This window comes from Cydia strobilella, chromosome Z, assembly GCF_947568885.1.
Source record: "Cydia strobilella chromosome Z, ilCydStro3.1, whole genome shotgun sequence".
Taxonomy (NCBI): Eukaryota; Metazoa; Arthropoda; class Insecta; order Lepidoptera; family Tortricidae; genus Cydia; species Cydia strobilella.
In genome coordinates this window covers 50268628-50292034 of record NC_086068.1, presented here as the reverse complement: position 1 = coordinate 50292034, position 23407 = coordinate 50268628, and the positions used below count along the sequence as shown (strand labels likewise).

The window sequence follows — 23407 nt, the reverse complement described above, 5'->3', positions numbered from 1 at the left end:
TATAACTTTCATGCTTTCACTTTACAGAGACGGACGAGTGTAAGTGGTCGATTCATTGTATGGTTTGGGGCTGAGACAATACATGGATGTATACTTTCTTATTATACTTGTGCTTTTGCTTTGAATGATAATGCCGCCAAATCGAATCTAGTGCCATGCTAGTGATAATTTGTAAATAATGCTAGTTAAGAGGAAAGGGGACGGCCGCTTCTCCATACAAACTTAGACCCCATTTTCCTCTCTGGATGTTGACATTATGGAAAATATTTTTATATCATTTGATGTATGTTAACCATAGCTATGCCCCTACGTTTGACATTTTTCGATTTTTTGATTATTGTAATAATTAGGAGCGAAAAGCAGATTTCATACAAATTTTTAAATGGTTCTAACCTTTATAATAATTAAAAATTCAAAGAAATTCAAACCTAGCTGTGGTTAATATACAACAATTTGTGTCAAAATATTTTCAATAATGTTAATATCCAGAGAGGAAAATGAGGACTACGTTTGCATTAAAAGGCGACTTCGCGCGGGTCCTCCACTTTCGTCTTAAAGCTTCATTGCACAAATTTATTTAATAAGCTCTAACAACAGAAAAGTTGATTATTAAACGGTGTATTCTTTTGAGAAAATATCAAAATAATTATATTATTATCTATTTCGTAAATGACATAAGCATAAAGCTTAGATATAAACTTGTAAATAGAAATTTACATACACGTACAAAATAATAAAGTCGTGTATTTTATATACAAGAAGTTTGGTTCTTATACTTCGATAAATATTTAACTTCATTTAACATTATATCGTTGTGTAAACATGTATCCTCAAATTAATATCAAAGAAGTATGATCTGTATATTTGGCAACAGTTTACTATCTCGCTGTAAGGTTTTAAAAATGTAGCTGCTTATCGCGCATGTTGTAAATATTTTCATTAACATTCTGACTTACCTGCTACTACTAACATACTTGTAGTCACAAAGTGAGCATGAGCACCGTAATAAATATTTAAATACACTACATTAACTACATAGATTCTTTGTTGTCCCTGATGCCTTCCCATTCAAGCTCTTGTCACTTGATATTTCGGCAAGTATTTAAATAGTGTAATTTGGTTTTTCAGTTTTCAAAGCCGGACTTTCAAGTACGGGGCCGGTTGCATCAACCCTATTTTTATCGACAAAAAAAAATGAAATAAAGTAGTTACTACCATTTCAACATTCATATAGAACTTCCTTACCACCATCCTTACTAGTACGTCTACGTTAAATCTTTTGTGGGGTAATATAGCAACACCACCAAAACCACCATTAAAGTGACTATTTTTATGGAAAAGTGGCGTTAACTGTGGTATTGAAATGTGGCGTTGACAAACCATCACAGGTGGTTGGTGTAACTGGTTCCAAATTTCTAGAGATGCTTCAGGGCACATACATACAAACAGATTAATGCGAATCAAACCTTTTTGCTTCGCTCTACAGTAGTAGTAGTAGTAGTAAACTCTTTATTGTACAAATATACATATTAAAAATTACATGGTACAAATAATAAGATGTACAAAGGCGAACTTATCCCTTTGAGGGATCTCTTCCAGTTAACCTTTGAGTAGATGAGAGGAGAAAGTAAAAAGAGGGTGACAAATGTAGCAAAATGTACAACAAGGTACCAGAAAGATAAAGGATATAAATACATACAAAATTAATAGGATAAACATATAATATATTACACAAAAAGGAATGGGGAAAATACACTAAAAATTGGAAAGAAGTAGAAAAATATAAAGCAACATACAATACAAATATAGGCACATTAATCAATCAGATAACCATAGCTTCTTTAACCTCTCCTTGAACAACGCAAGCGATTGCGCCTGTCTGAGCGAAACTGGCAGCTCATTCCACAGCTTCACTGAACGCACTGCGAAGGACTTGCTGTATCCACGAGATTTGTGAGAGGGGATGGCAAGTGATAAATTCGCGCTAGAACGGAGACGGTAGCCACTGCCTTCAGCCAGAAATTGAAATTTTTTAAAAGAGGTATACAGGAGAAGAAGGTGTAAAAAGAACATTGAAGAGAAGAGAAAGAGTGTGAAGATCTCTACGGCGGCGGATTGTATTGTATTTTACAGTTGTATTTTTCCCAGAGTGAAACCTTGTGATAAAAAGATAACTACACAAATATTGATGTACGTACACGAGGAAGCCATTAAAACAATAGGCTAAACCTTGAATATTTCATCAGATCAAATCGTTATTGTTTTTAATATTTTTTATCATACTATTGAAAAAATGCGCTTTGGGGAAGAGCTCCTCTTACTTGTTACCTACTAACTTTTTTCAAATTTGTGCATAAATAATTGTAGGCATTATATTTTTGCATTATTTGTAAAAGAATATAGGTCAACTCATCTAAGCTAGTTCTTTCACACCAACTGAATAATCAATCAGTAATGTAGTAACCATTATGTCCATTATATTATTCATAAAAAATAAAAATCGCCAAAAAAAATTAGTTACATTTTACTGAACTTTTTTTCTGTGAAGCATAGTAGATATCAGAATACAAGAGGAGTGTTTTTTGATCGAAAACGTGTAGATCATTACACATCACACAGATCATATATTGGCCTATTGAATTCACATGATTTTGTGTACGTGTTTATCTTACGACATTACAAACAGTTCAAGACACCACAACTACTTCGTTTAGATACCGCAAAAAAGTTAAAGTTTGTCGTGTCACCTCGTTTTGAGAGCACTCCCCTGACTGCCGCAGCCAGTATCGGAATCCTCGGCGTCGACATTTAGAGTGAAGTCCAGTTCCGCGGCCATTTAGAGGGTAAGGCCAAATTAGCCTCAAAAAAGCTCGGTGTGCTCAACAGGTCGAGACAGTATTTCACGCCGGCCCACCGCCTATAGCTGTATAAAGCGCAGGTTCGCCCACACATGGAATACTGTTCTCATCTATGGGCAGGGGCACCCCAATACCAGCTTCTCCCTCTGGACCGCATCCAGCGAAGAGCGACTCGAATTGTCGATTGCCAGCGTATTTCGGAACGGCTTGACTCCTTGGCGCTGCGTAGAGATGTGGCCTCGCTCTGCATTTTCTATCGCGTGTATAACTGGGAGTGCTCCGAGGAATTGTTCGGATTAATCCCTGCCGCTTCTTTTCGCCATCGCCCTACGCGACAACATTACCATCCTCACCACTTAGATGGCTGGCAGTCCTCAACTGTGCGTTTCTCTAGAAACTTCCTGCCTCGCACAGCTAAACTGTGGAATGAACTATCGCCTGCGGTATTTCCGGACCGATATGACCTTCAAACCTTCAAGAAAAGAGCGTATTCCCATCTTAAAGGCCGGCAACGCACTTACAACCCCTCTGGTGTTGCGGGTGTCCATGGGCGGCGGTAATCGCTTACCATCAGGTGATCCGTCTGCTCGTTTGCCTCCTATTTCATAAAAAAAAAATACACCTGAGTCTATAATTTGTCCACAAAATAGATTTGTCTCTATAATTATTAAAATCTATGCACTCTTCAAATTTATTTAAGCGGCGGTCGTCTAGACTAAGGCCAGGTTATTCCCACTAGATACCACTAAGATGTTACCAGTGGTAACTACTGGAATTTTTTCCCCACCTTTTACCATTGGAAACTACTGGGAAAAATAACCCACCTTTTACCACTGAAAAAAAGAAGAAGAACTTGGTAGTAACTAGTGGGAATAACCTGATTATTATGATGTTATCTCTGGTATTCTAATATGTAGGTAAGGAAGTTGGTCAGAGTTGTGTTAAGCTTAATACGTGTGCGCAGATTTCGCGTACCAGGAGGCGTTCCTGGCCACGTACCGCACGTGGGTGGCGGCGCGCGACCTTGTGGCGCGGCTGACGCGCCGCGCGCACCACTTCAAGTCGCGCCCCCACGAGCTGCGCTCCACGCTCAGTCTGCTCACTAGGGTTGTTAATGATCTTACGTAAGTTACACATTCTTGTATTTTGCACAAACTTTGCATTTATAACGCTGGTTAAATACGAGTAGAGGCCTACACGAGCGATTTTAATTACAGATGGGTTATAGCCTTGTAAAAGACTTTCTATTCCTACAGTACCCACCTTAAGTGTAGCTAAACAGTTATAATATTAAATATATTAAACCGGACCACTCACGTTTATAAAGTCGATGATTGCTCGACATGTTTCGCCCCATAACGAGGAGCATTATAAACGTGACTGACCCGGTTTAATATATTTAATATGTCAGTGCCTCACGTAAGTTTTGTTATCAAAACAATTATAATGTCTACATCACTTTAGAAACGCATGTTTTGTTATTCAAATGGATACACGGACAGGGAAGTTGATCTTATTTTATTTATTTTAGGATGACGGACCTTGAAGAATCTCTAATGCAGAAAATTATGGAATTTATTTATTGGCTTATTGAAGTTGAAGAGTTGCCAATCGCTAAAGCACTAAGGCAAATTTTGGTTGACAAGCAAAAGCAGTTGCATAACCAACAACAGGTAACTTATTAAATTATTTTAAAACGGGTCACTAACCACCACCACCGACCAGTCTCGACCGGTGAAGACGTGTCGTTGCTACGTGAAGTGTACTTATGCTAAATTATGAACGTTACACGTCTATATTGTCGTGGCAAAATTAATAAATACATTTATACACAGGTCGACCTAATAAAATAAAAAAAAATAGAAAAAATAGAAAATAGAAATAGTTTATTCGTGCCACATTATAACACAAGAAGAACCAAAAGCAAACTTACACATAACATTACAACGCATAATAATTTTTCATTATAATTTATGAATCTCTCCTGCACCAACATTTATGTCTCCGTTTGACCCAATGGTTGACTGGTAGAGAATTCCTTATGGCATTAAGTCCACCATTTGTAAATTTTTCTTTGTTTGTGCAATAAAGTTTAAATAAATAAAATTACCAAAACCAAAAACAATATGTATGGTACATTTATAGTGTTTGGTAAAAGTAACATGTAAGTGAGTCACATGAATTAATAAACATGTGTACCTTGTAATTGTGTGTATTATCTCAGGCCAACACTAGATACGAGTACGAGTCTCCGTGCTACTCGAGCGTGTCTCTCCGTCGCGACACGCTGCTCGACTTCAAGCCATCCGAGCTCGCGGAGCAGATGACGTTGCTGGACGCCGCGCTGTTCGCGCGCATCACCACGGCCGAAGTGCTGTCGTGGCCACGCGACCAGTCCGAGGAGAGCTCTCCGAACCTCACAAGGTTCACGGAGCACTTCAATAAGATGAGCTACTGGGCACGCTCTCGAATTTTAGAACAGGTGTGTACTTTTTAGGGTTCCGTACCCAAAGGGTAAAAACGGGACCCTATTACTAAGACTCCGCTGTCCGTCTGTCCGTCTGTCCGCCTGTCCGTCTGTCCGTCTGTCTGTCTGTCACCAGGCTGTATTTCATGAACCCTGATAGGCAGAGAAAATTTCACAGATGATGTATTTCTGTTGCCGCTATGACAACAAATACTAAAAAGTACGGAACCCTCGGTGCGCGAGTCCGACTCGCACTGTGCCGGTTTTTATTATATATAAATGATACCTCGTTACACCTTATTAAACCTGTTGAATTGCCGATAGAAAAAAAATACGACGGTTTTACTTTTAAAATTTTCTACTGTGGTCTTATCACTTTAATCCATAGACATATTATAGTAGTTATAAACATGAAACCGAGCGACCAGGGGTAAGAGAAAGACATATTCATGTATTGACAGGTTAATGTATGGCTGCATAATCCTTTTTCTCTTTCACTCATAAATTTCGGTATTTCGCCATCGCCTCCTACCTATGCTGCCATAACCCGACCATGAAAAAAAACCCGGTCGGTGATAAGGACAGCATGGCACTATTTTCTCTTTCCTCTTATAGGAATCGCAATAAGTCTATCTTTCTCTATCAAAGAGTGTCAGGCCCTTGCTTTAATCAGTTAACTTAGCGGTTTTACTCACGTATTTTTAGTCACTCGCGCGACATGTTTCGGAGAGCCCAGGTCTCCATTTTCAAGTAGTGCCTGAGTGAGTAGCGGTCACGACGGGCGGGCGTCACGTGTTGCCGCGCGCCCGCGCGCGCGCGCGCAATGAGATAACCGGTTGAGGGAGGTTTTGCGATGTTGTTGTAGGCGCGCGCGGTGCCGCTTTTGGCGTTAATCAGTTAAATTACCGTAATCTGTAAAACAACACTAAAAAAACCTTCGTAAGCAATCTAAAATACTTTTGTTCCAGGACGAAGTGCAAAAACGCGAACGCTACGCCCGGAGCTTTCTAAAAGTTATGAAGGCGTTGCGTAAAATCCACAACTTCAACTCGTACCTAGCGCTGGTGTCGGCGCTGGACTCGCCACCCGTGCAGAGGCTGGGCTGGCCGCGCGCCATCGTCGAGGCGCTGCACGACCACTGCGCCATTATCGACTCGTCTTCCTCCTTTCGCGCCTACAGGAATGCCTTGGCGGAGACGCAGCCGCCCTGCATACCCTACATGTAACTGTCGCTTTCCTTATTACCCTGCGTATACAACGATCAGAGGAGTTCAATTATTTGGGTGAATCAACTTTTTTTTGTCACTTGTTGGGATGGTCGTATTCTCCTGTGAGACAGTATTTAACCTCCTGAGTTCCGATAAAAAGAATACGTTGGCATAAAAGCCGAGAGTCCTTTATAAAGAAATAAGCGTTGAGCCCTGAACTTTCTATCATTTGAATTAAGGTTTAAAATTAACGTGTCGGTTTTTCGCTAGAACAAAGTTTATTTTATAATCTATGGGGAATGTTTAACGTTTGATTTTAATTAAAACTTATTTGGGCTTTATAAACTCCTCTCGGCGTTTATGCAACTAAAACTCTTCACTTTGATTGCTAAAATGTGTCATTTTGTATTGGATCAGGTATCTCTTTGATTAAGAAAATATAGCCAAAGGGCTTCTAAAATGTTTTTATATTTAAAATAACAAAAGTAAAGAACTCCTCTGTAAAAAAACACATCAAAAACTTTCTTTATGTACTTATTTCAGTAAAAAGCTTACGTAGCAAAATCAGACTATGTCTCACATTACGAGTATAATATTATTTACTAGAAAGGGCCTTATAAAGTACATATCAATTTTAAACGTAATTGTACTTAAGATATCAAACTTGCGACATAAATAATAACAGCATTATAATTAACATACAAAATACTAACTGGCTTGAGTATTAAATTTGGAATTAAACTTCCCTCCATCTGCGCGACCAGACATCTTGTTGGACATCTGACGGCGACCTGACGAGAATATACGTTTCTTACTAAGAATGATGTTTGTAAAAGAGACAGATATATTTCGGATTCTGTAAGCGATTGGCTCAGGATCACGCCACCATCGCCTGATTTTTAAGCGCGAAATATTAAAACTTCCTAAAGGACTCTTTTGAATATATTTTTTTCGGTCTTTACACATGGCAACATTAAATCCTTTGTAAAGGTCTCAGGGACTCAGGAGGAAACCGCATTAGAGGTAAATTTAAATTTACCTGAAACACATTTTGGTAGTACTTGGCCCAGTTGTATCCTGGCTGATAGGGCAGAAAAATAACAAAAAAATATTTTATCCACCCATTTATTAGTAATTTTTCACCAAACGAATATTAATCCACCAATTTGTTTTACTTCATGTACACGTTATCATTGCCCTTGTATTCAGTGTATTGGTTTGCATGTTTAATATGGCATGGCATACCCCGCGCCCAAACCTGATGTTTCTTTTGTATAGTCAACTACAAGTTTATACTGTTAATTTATTGTAGAGTATGACATTATTTCTGTTTTCTGTTGACAGTGGTCTAGTACTTCAAGATCTGACTTTCGTCCACATCGGCAACCCAGACCTGTTGCCCGACGGAAGCATCAACTTCACAAAGCGATGGCAACAGTACCACATCATGGAAAATATGAAGAGATTCCACAAAGAGTGTGTATTTTAGTTTGTCCTACTAATTTTATGTTATCAGTAGTATTAAGCCCTTCGGGTTATATCATGTATGGTGATTTTTACGCGCCAGCTAACTTTTATATTAAGGCATAAAGTTTTTGTGATTGTCCTTCTTCTTCGATATTATGGTGGTGGCGCCGTAAAGGGTTAATACGGAGGGTGGTCAGAGGAACTGCAATAAAACAAAGCAGTCCTGTAGAACCGTATTGAGCCGTATGTTAAACAGTAAAGAGACGCCATTCACTATAAAACACGTCATAGTTATATGTCCTATCTATACTATAAATTCACTATAAATTATCAAACTATAAAACCCCAAAGAATATAGGTTAAAACTGGCCCTGTTTATTCAGGATTGATTTATTTTCGCAGCAGACAGTACAAGTTTAAGAAGAACGAACGGATCCAAGCCATGTTCAACGAGTTCGACGACGTGTTAAGCGAGGAGGCGATGTGGCAGATATCGGAGAGCCTGAAACCGCGCAGCGGGCGGCCGCGCGCCGCCGCCGCCGCCGCGCCCGCGCCGCCCGCGCCGCCCGCACCGCCCGCACCGCCCACTGCCTAGCTAGCGTCGCTGCTCAACTGCGCCCGGCTGACCATGGCGGTCAGTACGCACATCTGCATAATACTATACTAGCACCCATTCACTTTACCTTTGTTTCAATACTGTCTATATCTTTGTCCAGTGTGCATTTCGTCTCACTCTCTCATTAAACAAAATGTGATATGCAAATATGTACACATTGGACAACGAAATTGGACAGATAGAATACCACCCTAAGACAACATTGTCACCAGGAAAAGGCGCGAAATTCAAAATTAGATCGATCCTTTTTTACAGACAAAGCTGGGTTGCCAGAGTATAATATCAAAACTTATCCATTAACAGTGGAAGTTCTAATGTCAATACGTTTGTTGCAGATAAAATTAGAATCCAAAGAATAGAAAAAACCAAGAAATCGTATATGGACGAAAAGAGCTGGCTTATATCGATGAGGAATTGTAAGTTAAAAGTTGAAATGTGATTATCTGTCCTAAAAAGGCCTAATTATTTTAGTATATTAATAGTAAGTGTGCGATTTTCAACTGTGATGGAACCGGGAGGAACGTCGAAGCGCGCCGTCCGGCGTTTTCCTCGCTTCAAATCTCAAAGCTTTTCGTGTGGAATGAATTAATTTAATCATAGTAAAGTTTGAAGCCAAATATTCACTATCAGTATTTGAGTCGGATATACTATCGTCTTATACATATCAGCATGTGACTTGTGTAGTGAAATAAATAAACGAGTGACGCCGTGGTGTTTAGAATAATATCCTTGATATTTCTTCTCGTTGTTGTATTTGCCATTGGTGTCGATATCTAAGTAAATTTGCTTCGAAAATTTAAACATTACATACATCGAATTAGAGAACATTTTGAAGTAGGAATTTTGAATACAGTGTAGTAAATTAGAATACAGTGTCAATTACTTTTTCCATTAATCTTAAAATAGAAAAACCAGACCTATAGCGGAAATGATAAAATAGTCCCTAAAACGTTAAATAGAGAGATTAAAAAATGTTTATTTTTTGTATAGAGAAAGCCTTTTTAATAAAAGTAATTGGCACTGTAGTTTTCGACTAGGCTAAGGATAGGTTAATTGTGCCGTTTGTCAAATCACTGCGGGCAATAAGCGTACATCTAGAAAATGCGCTCATCGCTAGGTGCAAAGTGAGCTTTGCTTATTATACCCGACATGTAGCTTGATTAGAATGTCAATGTCTTTACATTCAACAATAACATATTGTGTGGCTCGGCGTAGATAACGATTTATAATTAGACGTTGCAATGGTGTTTAAATATAAGGAACATAGTTAGACTATGTACAATTACTGATCCTAGTAAATTGGTTACTGTACGAAATGATAAATCATTGTTAACTTGCATGGCACTATTATATAGTATTACTTAAATTAAATTGTAATTTAACAGAAGATGCGTAGAAAATTGTATAATATGAAACTTACTACAAATGTAGTACATTTCGTGTTGTACTGTGTCGAAAATGCAATAATAGAGTTGTGACTGTTATTACAGGAGTCGTAGACTAGACTAACAACTTAATCTGCCTCGTAATTAGCTATATTCCATACAAACTGTTATTTCCAGTAGCAACCGTTTAGAGGTTTCTAACATCACATTTTAAGATTGGTCATTCTAATCAAGTTTCATAATAATAATAAAAAAAATCAGTAGGTAGGTCAGTGGCGTCGCGCAAATCATATTAGAAGAGTACGTATATTATTTTATCACTAGGTATGTTAAAAAAAATGTAAACCGTCTTTCAAAACAGCATATTTATTTATTTATTTTCTACAATATTAGCCAAAGTATTTTTTGTTATATTATAGAGGGTCCGTACATTTTTTTTCTTGTTTTTATTATATACTGTGTTTCGCTGTAAAAGGTAGCAAAATGTATGCAGTTAACGGAGGTTTATTTATTATTCTTTTATAAAGATAATTTATACAATCATCAAATAGAAAAGTGACAATAGCATATTAAGTAAAACGTCGTTTAGCGTCTCTTAATGATTTATGACGAGCACATTTAAAATGTAACAACGCCACTGACCAATAAACGTGTTCCTATTGTCATGTATCAGTTACCTACAGTACCGGCCAATAATATATCACCTCCATGTTTTTACGGTATAACTTTTTTTATATATTTGTGAGTCACTTCCCCCTCACTGCTTTAGGTAGTATAGTAGTATTCCTTTATACGGGCGATGAGAAAAATTGGTCTCATGTAATGGTTTTTTCATAGAGGTTTTTTTTAAATGTATTGTTCACATCATTTTTTTACTAGAGGTATTTTAGTAATATCAAAGAGGATATAATAAGATAGAGCGATACTGTCATAGTAAATTTTGTAACCACTGTAAATTCACTGCCATCTATCGATATACTTTAAAACTAAAAATGAAGATTTATAAAAATACGTTAAAATGTATTTAAATATGGATAAATGATTTTTTTTATATGCATTAATTATTTTTATATGATTTTGACCCATGTTCTTTCACTGATATGCGTTAAAATTATAAATAACAAATGAAACCGTCAATGCCCTCTATACGAGAGTAGGCCAAAGCTAGTGGCGCCATCTGATCGAGAATCAAATTTTCGTGATTATCGAGGCACGTTTTTTCCTTAGACTGTATCCATCTATTACGGAGTTATATCTATATTTGGTAATATGCTGAGTATCCTATTGTAATTCACAGTATTTCATTGCAATATTCATCATATATTTGTATTAGTAAAATATGCAATCTACAAACTAACCTATACCTTTATTGTTTACTCTATACAAGCTCGTACAAAATCACTCAAAGGTGATATATCATTGGTCGTCACTGTACATAATAATGTTATTCTATCGGCGGGGTTTGATAACATTTGCCTTATATAATTCATGCAATTACCTATATGAAACAGGACGGATTGTGTTGTTTTTAAAGTTGAAATAATAATTATTTATAAAATTTGTGTAATAGGGCTTCCATGTTAGGAAAACATCATACAAGTAATTTTGCTAAAACACAACTATCCTCACTTCTCAAGGCAAAATCCCCGCTCTCAATTCAATGTATTCCCTTAATAAATCAATCAACTGCGTGCCAAAACTTAAACACGAAACAAGTTTAGTGTCCTACTTTCATATGTTTACTAGAGTAATTTTAAAGGGATCGGCTGTTTGATGATGGCATAGTAATAGTAGGCGACAATTGAGGCGACGTCCATTGTAAATCGAAGCACTTATAGTACAAAACAAAATTGTACGTCAAAGTGAGATTTAGCATTTGACTTTTCACTAGCATTGAAGGTGTAGGTATCATCTAAAACCTCTTTTAGAACCAAGTTAAGTAGGTATCTTTAAAATTGTACTAGGATAAACGAATCTTCCAACTATTGTCACAGTTATTAGGCTAGTTACATCTTCCAGTTTTAAAGTACGCATAGACATTAACCATCCAATGTTTTAAACGAATGTAAAAATGCCATAAGGATAAGTTAATCATCCATTTAGTAGAAATATTTTTAATGCAATATTTTTGTGCATGTTCTTTAAAATATAAAAGTCATAGTTACTTTTTATTTTTGATATTCAGAAAATTATATTTTTCTTATAAGTTGCTACCTAAGGCAGCAACCATATTTGAATATAACATACTTTTGAGATGTTTACTTGTCTATTCTATCGTCGCGGATTGTGTAATTTTTACGCTTAAGAATTTTAGTGTCAGACAAGGCTTACATCGTATTCGTAGGCCAGCGCACGGATTTTATTCACTCGACAGCCGAGGGTCTAGGTAATGTTTAGCAAAAAATCATAATCGGTGTTTGTTTTGCCTTAAGACGATCGAGTTCGAATTAAAAGAAATAGCAATAAATTTTGATGGTGTTGTAGAATCGTTGCACAATTGTGATACTACTCATGTAGTGCTGCTTGCTACTCTGTCGTATTGACGCCCTCGTTATGTAGGCAATTATATTAGAGAATGTTAGCTGTAAGCGTTAAAATACAAACCCCAATATTTATCTGTCGCCAAGTTAATGTAATATATCAGGTAGTGCATTATTTGGAGGAACATAATGTTCCGTGCAATAACTAGACCAATATTTAGGACATTCTACAATGCTTTACTGATTTTACGCTGACGTATTCTTGAGAGGCGAAGTAGTAGTAGTTAGTGTTATAAGTGCAGCATAGAAAACATGTTGGCGACTTCTTTGTTTAAAATGTAGCTAGAGCGGGGTTTCAATTTTTTATATTAATTATAACAGTTTATAATTTATGATGTTTCAATGTTTTTTTTGCGACAAATAAGAAAATTGTTATTATGATTCAACATTATGCTGCTACGTAAGCATTATATTATATTATACAAAAACAATACCTTACTCGAAATATATATAAAAAAGGTTTTATTTCAACAGTGCGTTAAAATGTACATACCTAAGGCACAAGCTTAAAGGAGGAAATGGGATAGTTCATATGCCACATGAACGTGTTGATAGATTTCTTTGGAATTTTACTTAAGCTTAGCAGGCAAGAAAAACATAACCAGTATAATTACTCAATTACATTAGAATTCGTTACATTTTTAGGGATGTTTTTTCTTTATCATTTTGGGAAGTATCCCTAAAATATAAATTAAAGACCAGACTAAAAATAATCAAACAATTTACATTAATGTAGATACTTTTGTTTGATTATTGAAATTTAAGATATTTGGAGTATATATGGCATTCAAGCTTTCCATCCCGATACCAATATATCTATACCCACATAAAAACATCGGTGAAATTTGAAGTCGCACAGTGAAAATACTCTTTCAGGCAGTTTAGAACTGCGGAGGACCACTTTACATACATTGCATTGAAAAATATGACTCGTTCGCTAGCTATGTTCCTAAGATCATGATTTTTGTTTGATATTATTTATTTAGTGTAAGAATGTTTATGTAATTGTAAAATTTAGTGACGGGAAATATATTTAAAGACTGCATTAATTAACTGTTCATTATATTTGACAATGTTAGGATATCCCATTACTTAATTGGAAATATATTAGGTATATTGTAAGATTGGTCTGGCAGTGACCAAGTACCGAACGGCTCCGTTTTAAAGCCGAAGACGGCGAGCTCACAGGCATGGGTGAATATTACGCTTCTCATGTTATCTATTCACGTTGCTGTGTTTAGGCTAATACAGCTCTGAATCTCTTTTTTGTTTTCTATTTTAAGGAATGAGATGTTACACGAATATTTCGGCAAATACGGTGAGGTGAATAGGTACCATTAGATTAGAGTTGAACGCAAACAGAGGTCGCGGTCGAGGAGGATGATGTAGGTAGAGGGTGGTCGTTACCTTAACTACAAAACGGTACAGTTCGACTTGCGTCTACTAGTTTGTACGGTGATTTGTCACAAGTCGATGTTTAAACATAGATTACATCAGAATGAACGGCATACATGTAATTGTGTTGTATTAGCGAGTTCAGTATTATGTTTAAAAGAAATGCCATAATGTACGAAATGGATTATATTATTAGTGTCTATTCATAAAACGATTTTTTTACACCTTATCATATTCATGTTAAACCTTACTTTAAGTAAAGTTTTTTTTTATATTATTATATTATAAATATACTTTTTATTGTAAATTACTTTTTTACTGAGTTAACCATAAAGACGTACTAAGTATGTATGTATTTGCATGTATGTACAGTCTAAATCTGCGTGTCAAGTTTTTATTATTTGTAAAATAAAATAACACCATATTTACAAGACAAACATGTTTTTCTTTAATATTAAGTTATAGAGCGTAAAATTGTATACTTTATTAATAGTAGAGGTGAAGTAGGAACTTTAAATAAATTATCAGAGGATCTGCCGTAGTTTCAACTTATTTAGCCAATATTAGACATTAGTATAACTATTGTGTTTGACAGTATGCGTGTTATGCATTTGTATTGCTTATGCTTAGTAATTAGATTATTTGCACCATAATTACAATGTTACGAACATTAGACAGATTAACTTAAACGTTTTACTAACTATAATTTGTTAAATGTATAATAATTAGCCCAATTATCTTTAATACAATAAATAACATATTTATGTTATTAATTATATGCGAAGCTATTTATTACCTCTCAGTTCAGTTGGTTGCCTTTGCCACTTACGGCTTAAGAGGATAGTGGATGACCGCTTCTCAATACAAATGTAGTCCTCATTTTCTGATCTGGATATTAACATTACAGAAAATATTTTTAGGCAATCTGATGTTATGCCCCTTCGTTTTTTTTCTTCGATTTATAAATTATAATACGAGAGGAGCTGCAAAAATATTGTTTGAAATTTGTTTTTTTTGCTCATAATTTTTAAATCAAAACTCTTAAATCTCCTAACTCTTAAATCGAAAAACGCCAAACGAAGGGGGCACAGCTATTAACCTACAATTAACTGTGTAAAAATGTTTTCCATAAAGTCAATATCTAGGGAGAAAAATGAGGACTACGTTTGCATGAAACAGCGGTCGTCCACTATCGTCTTAGCACCGAACGTTTAATTTTCGTTGTAATCGTATAAACTATAGGAGAATAACTGTATACTCTTGGTGTAGGCTCCACATATCCATTGGCCTATTCATTCCATCCAGTGCCGGATCATCCATCAGTCTATCCACATCACCCAAGGTTGGGTTCTATATCCAAAAATAATAATTTTAAGTGATTATACGCTCATATTATACTGAAGATTTCTTAGACTGGTTTAAGTAATCCGTCATAGTAAGTATAATAAATGGCATTCAGTAGAAACAAGTATACAAACATGCTATTTGGTATAGGGTGTCATTTAATCCATCTGCAAAATATTCCTAATTTGATATAATAACAAAAATATATATTTGGTCAGCCAAAATAGATACTTGGTCAGCAACTTAAGATTAGCAAGTATTACTAAACCAGTTCGCAATTAATGTCTTACTGAGTTGCTCTGAATTGATTTGGTTGGCAAATTAATTATTTGAGCGGCAGTAAGCCATTCACCATTAATCAGATTTTGGTGAGCAATAAGCGAATTATTTCATTTTGTATTAAAATTTAACTGATCCGCAAAAATTGGTTAGCTGAAAAATCTGTTGATCAGCAAATGTCTAACTAACCTAACCTTTGACAATCAGCTGATTTTGTAATAAAAAAAATATTGGCCATATTTGATTACTTCGCTTTCATTTTGTCTTTCAAAAAACTTACTGCCTACTAACTTTGTTTTCTAGTAGCAGTTGGTTTCTGTGAAGATCGCAGTTTAACCTAACTCACTTTTCTAGTAGGAATTGGTTTCTGTGAAAATCGCAGTTTTAACCTAACCGACTTTTCTAGTAGCAGTTGGTTTCTGTGAAGGTCGCAGTTCTGACCTAACCTAACCCACTTTACTAGTAGCATTTGGTGTCAAACAAGTAATCAATCATCGAATGAAATGCACGCACACGATTGGCTGCTCGTGTCACGTGGACTGAGTTTGTTCCGCCTGCAACTGCCGAATTTTCAAATCAAACACCTTATTATATCAGATTACTTGCTAATAGGGACACATGCTGAATTTTATAACAAAATCTAGTAACATAGATAGCAAATGAGTAATTTATCACGATAATGTAGATATTAATAGTAGTTTATGTGACTGCTACATAATGAAAGGCATTAAAACTCGAGTGTGATTCTATTATGAAACTCACTACGTGCGTTTCATAAACCCACACTCGAGTTTTAATGCCTAATTATGTACAATTACATACACTGCTTTATCTACACACATATTATAAACTTTCTATGATATCAAACATTCAGCAAATAGGCCACAGGGGCACTTTTACATGTCAATTTCTACAAGCAATACAAAACCAAAATTTACAAAAAACAATTACAAATATGGAATCAATAAAATATTAGATACTTTGTCAGAGATGTATCCAGTCTAAATGTCGAATTACACAAAAAAAAGAAAACTAACAAAAAATATATTCACTAACCTCATATTACAGCCGATATTGGGGCATAGTTGCTCTCTGGCGGAATTCGCGGATATGAGGTGGCGTCTCCGAAATATCTTTATCGCACATTTTACACAAAACTTTTCCTAGAGTTACTTTAAAAACAACAAAACAAATTATTTTTTACTTACAAACTAATTAAAAGATAAACTGCACTTCAAATGGCGGTAAAGAAAACTATGGATGGTATAGAAAGGATGCCAATCTCTTATGGCAGAATTGTTGCAAAAGTGACCGCTTTCAGCTTTAAATAATAGTTCCTAATCTCTCCGGTGGCGCTAGTTAGGCTCTGGGACATAAGTGTAACATGAGCCATATAAGGCAACAAATAACCCGACCAAATTACGTAGGTTGTTTTTGGTAGTATTTCGGTGTATGGTGGCGCCGCCTAATTACTGTTTTTTGATGGACACTTTTCATACATAGAGATTTGGCTCCTTTATATAGTCTCCATGAAGAAAACTTTTTTCACGCGTGTCACGCATCCGTAGTTTTTTTTTAATTCAGAGACAAACTAGAGTGGGGGTCGATTGCCATATCGTTCGATACCAACTAACAAGCGAGATTTGTCAAATTTGTATGCAATTGACATTTCATTTCGAATAAAACGTCATCTCTACTGATATTAGAATAGAGGTCAAATCAAATTTCTTTGTTTTTTTTAGAGATATTCGAAATTTGAATAAAATAATATTATCGAAATCGATGTTATTATTTAGCAATAATAACATTTTCACAGATAAAAAATTTGCTGTAACAAAACAGTTTATCTTAATGTTGGCCATTATTTACGGATTTTGAAGGCATCATAGAGGGTTTATGATATGTGTGTAGATAAAATAATATATGGAAATAATAAAAATACAGGACTTTAAAGTTTCAAAATTTAAGTAATTTTTAACTTCCAAAAAGGAAAAAAGTAAGGTTACCATTCGATTCCTTACATTTTATCCAAAAAAATATTGTACAGCAACTGTATACATAAACGCAATATTTCACCGACAAAAACGCAATTTTCTTATTTTGTCCATACATTCAAGATGGGCTCTCAGTGAACTTGACGTCACGTTCACTTATCGTTTTGTTAGAAGCATTTTGCGAGTGAAGTACGACTGTCGGGCTTTGATTATCATTTCTGACTTTCGTATTGCTTTAATGCAATGGGTCCCATATAGACATTTGATCCTAAAAATAAATCTGATCGATTGATACCATTCATGAAAATTTGTCATCTAGCCTATTAGGCATGTTTTTCTGCCAAACAATTCTTAAATCTTGCTGAGCAAATAATTATTTGGCAGCTCGACTATTTATTAAGCAGATAAATTATAACAAACGCAGGTCGATATTGGTTATAATGTTGACCGTTTGTAAATTGTTTGCTGAACGAGAGTTGTAACTCGATTTTTATTTATTGCCAGCAAATGTTTTGTATGCTGTACAAATGATTTATTTTTATTTTTTTGCAAATCAGTTTTAAAAACGGCTGTTACTTCCCTTTGATCAACATATTTAACCCCATATTTATTCAGTGCATAGTGCATTTTTACTGACATATAGGTACATAATCATTTACTTGAATGTTTATACTGATGCAGTTTCTACAGTGCTAGCGTAGCGGGACGTCGCTAAATTTTTTGTTTCATTAAGTGGAAGTGACATAAAAAGCACAATACCTGTAACACTATCTATTATAGCCTCCTAAGGCTCAAGGTATGATATAGTACATTTCGATGTTAGTGCGGAAAGTATGTCATTACTTCACGAGTACCGAGATATCTCTCGGGATGACTCGGGACGAGTGAATAATGACATATCCGCACGTGTACGTTTTTTAATACAGTTGCGAAAAAATAAGAAAAGCAACAAGTATTAAGGAATGGAATTCGAAACTTTTTATATTATTAATTCTGTGACATCAATTGACATTATGAAGAGGTGTTTTTCTAGCTTTTATTCGACTAGAATAGATTTTGTTATTATTATTGAACCCACTTCAATGAAAGTTTTTTTTTTCAAATGCATGTTCTATAAGACAGAAACAATTGTAAATATTAAAACATTGTACTATTATTACCTAAATATCATTATTTACGATTATTTGTGTATCGTATATTTATTAAAACAATATCGAATGTTGCCTTTGGAAACATAAAACATTCTTGCAGTAAGAAAATACGCCTCTTCTTTGACAGGCGTTCCGTTCCATTCAGACAACTTATTAAGAACGGTTTTTTAACATTAAAAAATAATCGTGTTATAATACTTATAATGATGAAGAGGTAAGTAATAAAATATTAAATATGCATATGTTTTTATGTTGATCACGACGTTTAAAGGAAACTAATATAAAAACACATCAATAAGTAAGTAGTCATGAATTGGAACAAGTATAAATTTAAAAAAATTGGAAAAGTAAAAAGCACTAGTTCGCGAAAACCAACTTTCCGCACGCTAAACAGCCACGAAAAGTAGCACTTTTTGAGCAAGTGTATTTAAAATACTATTACTTATTCTGTGCTCAAGGTCCTACATATTTGTGGCTTGGCGGAACAGGCTTTAGGTTTCTTTTCGCTCATGTCGTCGCAAACATGGACATATTTGGTATCAGTGCATTCAGTGTGATGTCCTAAACACAAATATATGAGATGACAAGCGCGAAAGTGGTGGGGGTAGTTGCTGTGACGTTAAAAAGTCGGCAGTACAGTTTTTTACTTTTTTTTATCATACCATGTGGGGTATCAAATGAAAGGGCTTTGTGAGTAGATCACAAATATATGACTTTTTGACGTCACAGCAACTACCCCCACCATATGTCCATGTTTGCGACGACACGAGCGAAAATCGATTTCTAGAAAGTCTTCTGCGGTTTTTGTTCTATAAGTCTCTAGACCAAAAACCGCCGTACTATATAGGAATAGGACGTTCGATGTTCATTTATTATTTTTAATAGGAAAAGAGTTGCATTTGTTTGGTTACGTTCTTTTCAAACAAAAAAAAATTAACCCTGTTTCTTACACTGTAGAATCAAAGTTCACTAACAAATTTTAGATTTTTTCCTTGTTTGGCTGGGCTTCTGAGGATAGGAACCAGCTTGATGTACCTATTTAACAAAAATATTTTTTTTTAGCCTTGAGAAGATTTTTTTTAGTTGGATAAATGCGTCTGTTAAGGCACTGCAAAAAATGCGACCGACAGTTTAAATTAAAAGTGTTATAGGTAGTATTTTTCACATAGCTTGGGTACGAACGGTGACAGCTGAAATCAGAAATCATATATTTTATTCGTGGTAAACTATAAATTTATACAAAAGTATAAATAGGACAAATGAAATTGTGTGGAGATGACAGCTGTGGCCACACCCAAACTACCTACGTGAAAATTTCTACAACAGAAAATTAGAATCATTAACAACAAGTCGTGATCTAGCTGTCCAATTCGATGAACGAATTTGTCTTAAACCTATAATATCGTAAGGTATGCGGAGTGAAATCTGGACAATCTATAAATTGTATACACAGATGTCAATCACAATGAAAAAATCAACGATGATCAACTCTGGTCAACGTGGGACTCGAACCCACATCCTTGGATTGCCGGTCCTATACGATCGTTGATTTTTTTCATTGTGATTGACATCTGTGTATACAATTTATAGATTGTAATAATAATAATAATATATTTATTGCTTTCACATTGGTAAAATTACAGATGTTCTTAATCAATAATGTATCACAACATGACACCCTGTAAGGGTATTGCAATTTTATCTATCTACTCTAAACTAATACATATTTAAATTAAACACAGAGATAACATTACACAAAAGTTATACCTACCTAAGCTATGTATTACTTATATGTCTATTTATGGTATTTATTACAATCAAAATATTCTTGTATAGAATAAAAACAATTACTCGTTAAATAATTTTTCAAGCAGTTAACAAATTTATCATATTTTTGCTGTCCCGCTATTTCCTTTGGGAGACTATTGAAAATTCTTATTGACATATTATAGGGGCTCTTATTACTTATTTGTAAGTTACTGGCGGGAAGGGCTATTTTATTTTGGTGTCTTAAATTTAAGGTACAAGTATTAGTAATAATGTGGTACGTCCCACAATAAAAAAGGAAAAATATATTAACATTTAAATCTGGACAAAATTCAATGCCGTATTAAATAAAAACAACATGGTTATTGTAGATAAATTTTCATGTATTTTAATAATGTATTTAACAACGTTAAATGCAAGATGAAGTTTACTCAAATGCGAGATTTTTAACGGAAGTATAGCCACGTCAAATTAAGCCGAAAACGGGCGATCTGCGGAAATAATTCGTGTAGTTTTGAAAATAATTTAGTTATACCTTATGGTGTACAGATGAACATACTAAAAGTCCTCGGGGGTGGGGGTTGTGCTGAGGGTGTAGGAGGGGGTTGAAGGTTCCTTTTTTCAGATTTTTGCTCATATCTCGAATATCTGTACGAATAGCATTATAATTACTTCGTACAAAAGATTCTACATAAAATTTTCTACAAATTAGGTCATATTCATTTTTACTCTGATTTGATTAATTTTCTTGGGTTAGTTGTGGTACTTTAAAGCCATCGGTGTCGAAAACACACATGTTGGCATTATTTTAAGTTAATATTTTATCTTCCTTAGGAAAACTTTTTTAGGAAACGTCGTATGCTCGACATATTTTACGTTCTCGTCCGTTGAACCATTGGTGTTCTCAAAATAATAGTTACCTTGCCATAAGTTTCCATTTTAAGTGACATATGATTAGTCCCCCATAAGACCCATTACGCAAAAACAGCTGTTTTTGTACATTTTTGTCGGTATGACGTAACCAAATTTTCAAAGTATATTATTTTATTTTCGGAGACGGTGACCCCGACTTTTCTTGAATGTTTGCCGATGCTCATATCTTCAAGATATTTTTCAACAGTTTTACTGCCACATTCGAATAATCTCATGACCTCTATAAGATTTTGTGACTCAGCGGGCGTCATTTTCTTCAATCGATCTCTCTCAGGAAGCTGGCTGGAATGTTTACCTGAACCAGACTTTCTAGTGATAGTTTTTTTAAAGAAAAAGGATGTAAAAATATTATAAACATACCTTCACCTATAACCCGCTTCCACAAAATGGTCCACTATCTTCGCTTTCGGCCATAGGGAACATGTACTGAAATTACATAGAGTTTCGCGATGGTGTTCTTCTAGATTGACCACAATTTCAAGAGAAAGAATCCAATGCCCATGAAACTTACCGGATTCATTGACAGATATTAGACTTTAAATTGGCAGTTAGATATAATTTCAGTTTAATTTGTTGTTAACTTTTTACATGTTCAAAACTTTGTCCAGATTTCACTCCGCATATGTTATACTATGAATCTTTATTATTGCTAAAACTTATCTCTACATGTATCATATCAGTTAGTGCATGGTGTTGTAAATGACTTAGCCGGAGCAGCTACGTAGACTTATGAGACAATATTACACAATTTATGCTGCAGAGTAAAAACAAGAAATGGGTTGCACGAGTTATAATTTCGGTAAGTAGATATCAATTTTTAATGACTGCTTTAATGTAAAAAGGGGTTCATCCACATATTACGTCACAGCAACAGGGGAGAGGGGGTGGTCATGCCAAGTGTGACAGTACGTATTAAAGACCTATCTTTTTCCTATGAAAAAGGTGGGTCGAGGGGGTGGGGAGGAGGGTAAGGGGGGAGGGGGTCTAAAAATCGAAATTTTGTGTGATGTAATTAATGGACGAGCTCTAGTATGTTTATGTCATTGATTTTCGCGGTTAACCTGAAAATTAATGTCTCGGTAGTCAGACCAAGATAGCTCTGCAGCGATTTTTATAGCTCAGACGTGCAAGTGTTATTTAAACTTCATAATTTCATATAACTATGACACGCACTCTAACGCGTTGACAATAGAGGCGTATTCAGATATTTGTGAGCGCCTTGGCTGCTCCGATATATCTGATGGCGATTGTACAAGCTAGTAAAATGGAAAAAAGGTAGACAATATCACTATATTTATAGCACAATCGGAATAGGACAAACCTCGAAATTCCTTGGACAGTTATGAAATTTGTAACCTACATAAAATATGTTAATTAAAGGTCCCTTTTTCATGTCCACACCATTTGACATTTGGGGAGCTGGAGAAACCGCAGCCATCTTGGAAAATGTGTGCCTTCCTGGAAAAAAATGGCAGTTTACTCTGAATCTACGTATTTTATGGAAATATGGTGTAAGGTAACATTAAAGCTTATTAAATTCTACACCAAACAGTCCTACATACCTTTGCCTTTACATAGTAGAAAATACTTGCCTTGATTGAGGGGTTATTCCGACTAGTTACCACCAAGTTGTTATTAGTGGTAATTACTTACTGGGATTTTTTTTCAAACCTTTTACCACTGGTTGGGGAAATGAATCCCAGTAGTTACCATTATTTTTTCCTGTAGTTACCATTACCACAGTAAAAGGTGGGAATTTTTTCCCCAGTAGTTAGCACCAAAATTTTGGTAAGAGTTGAGTACTAACAAAAACAGTATAAATAGTACTTATAGTATAAATATAGTGCTTTAATAAATAATTATAAGTCGATTAGTGTTTCAGTAAACTGACTTAAAAGTGATCAAAGTAGTAGTAATAGTACATTTCGATGCTAGTGCGGAAAGTATCCTCGCCTTCGGCTCGTCGCAAGTTATCTCGGTACTCGTGAAGTAATGACATTTAC

General features: G+C 35.2%; 1 protein-coding gene across 7 annotated transcripts in view; it reads left to right on the top strand.

Moving 5' to 3' along the window:
* LOC134753941 (guanine nucleotide-releasing factor 2) overlaps positions 1-14470 on the top strand; it is a 90759-nt gene extending 76289 nt beyond the window's left edge. For 6 of the 7 annotated variants that reach the window (XM_063689933.1, XM_063689932.1, XM_063689928.1 and 3 more), the window contains 7 exons: positions 3823-3982; positions 4390-4531; positions 5083-5340; positions 6294-6547; positions 7878-8009; positions 8403-8634; positions 8952-14470. In XM_063689933.1, coding sequence (XP_063546003.1) covers positions 3823-3982; positions 4390-4531; positions 5083-5340; positions 6294-6547; positions 7878-8009; positions 8403-8595 — 1139 coding nt within the window. In that variant the 3' untranslated portion in view covers positions 8596-8634; positions 8952-14470. The remainder of the gene's footprint in view (positions 1-3822; positions 3983-4389; positions 4532-5082; positions 5341-6293; positions 6548-7877; positions 8010-8402; positions 8635-8951) is intronic. The other variant, XM_063689929.1, reaches the window with a different exon arrangement.
* The last annotated feature ends 8937 nt before the right edge of the window (positions 14471-23407 follow it).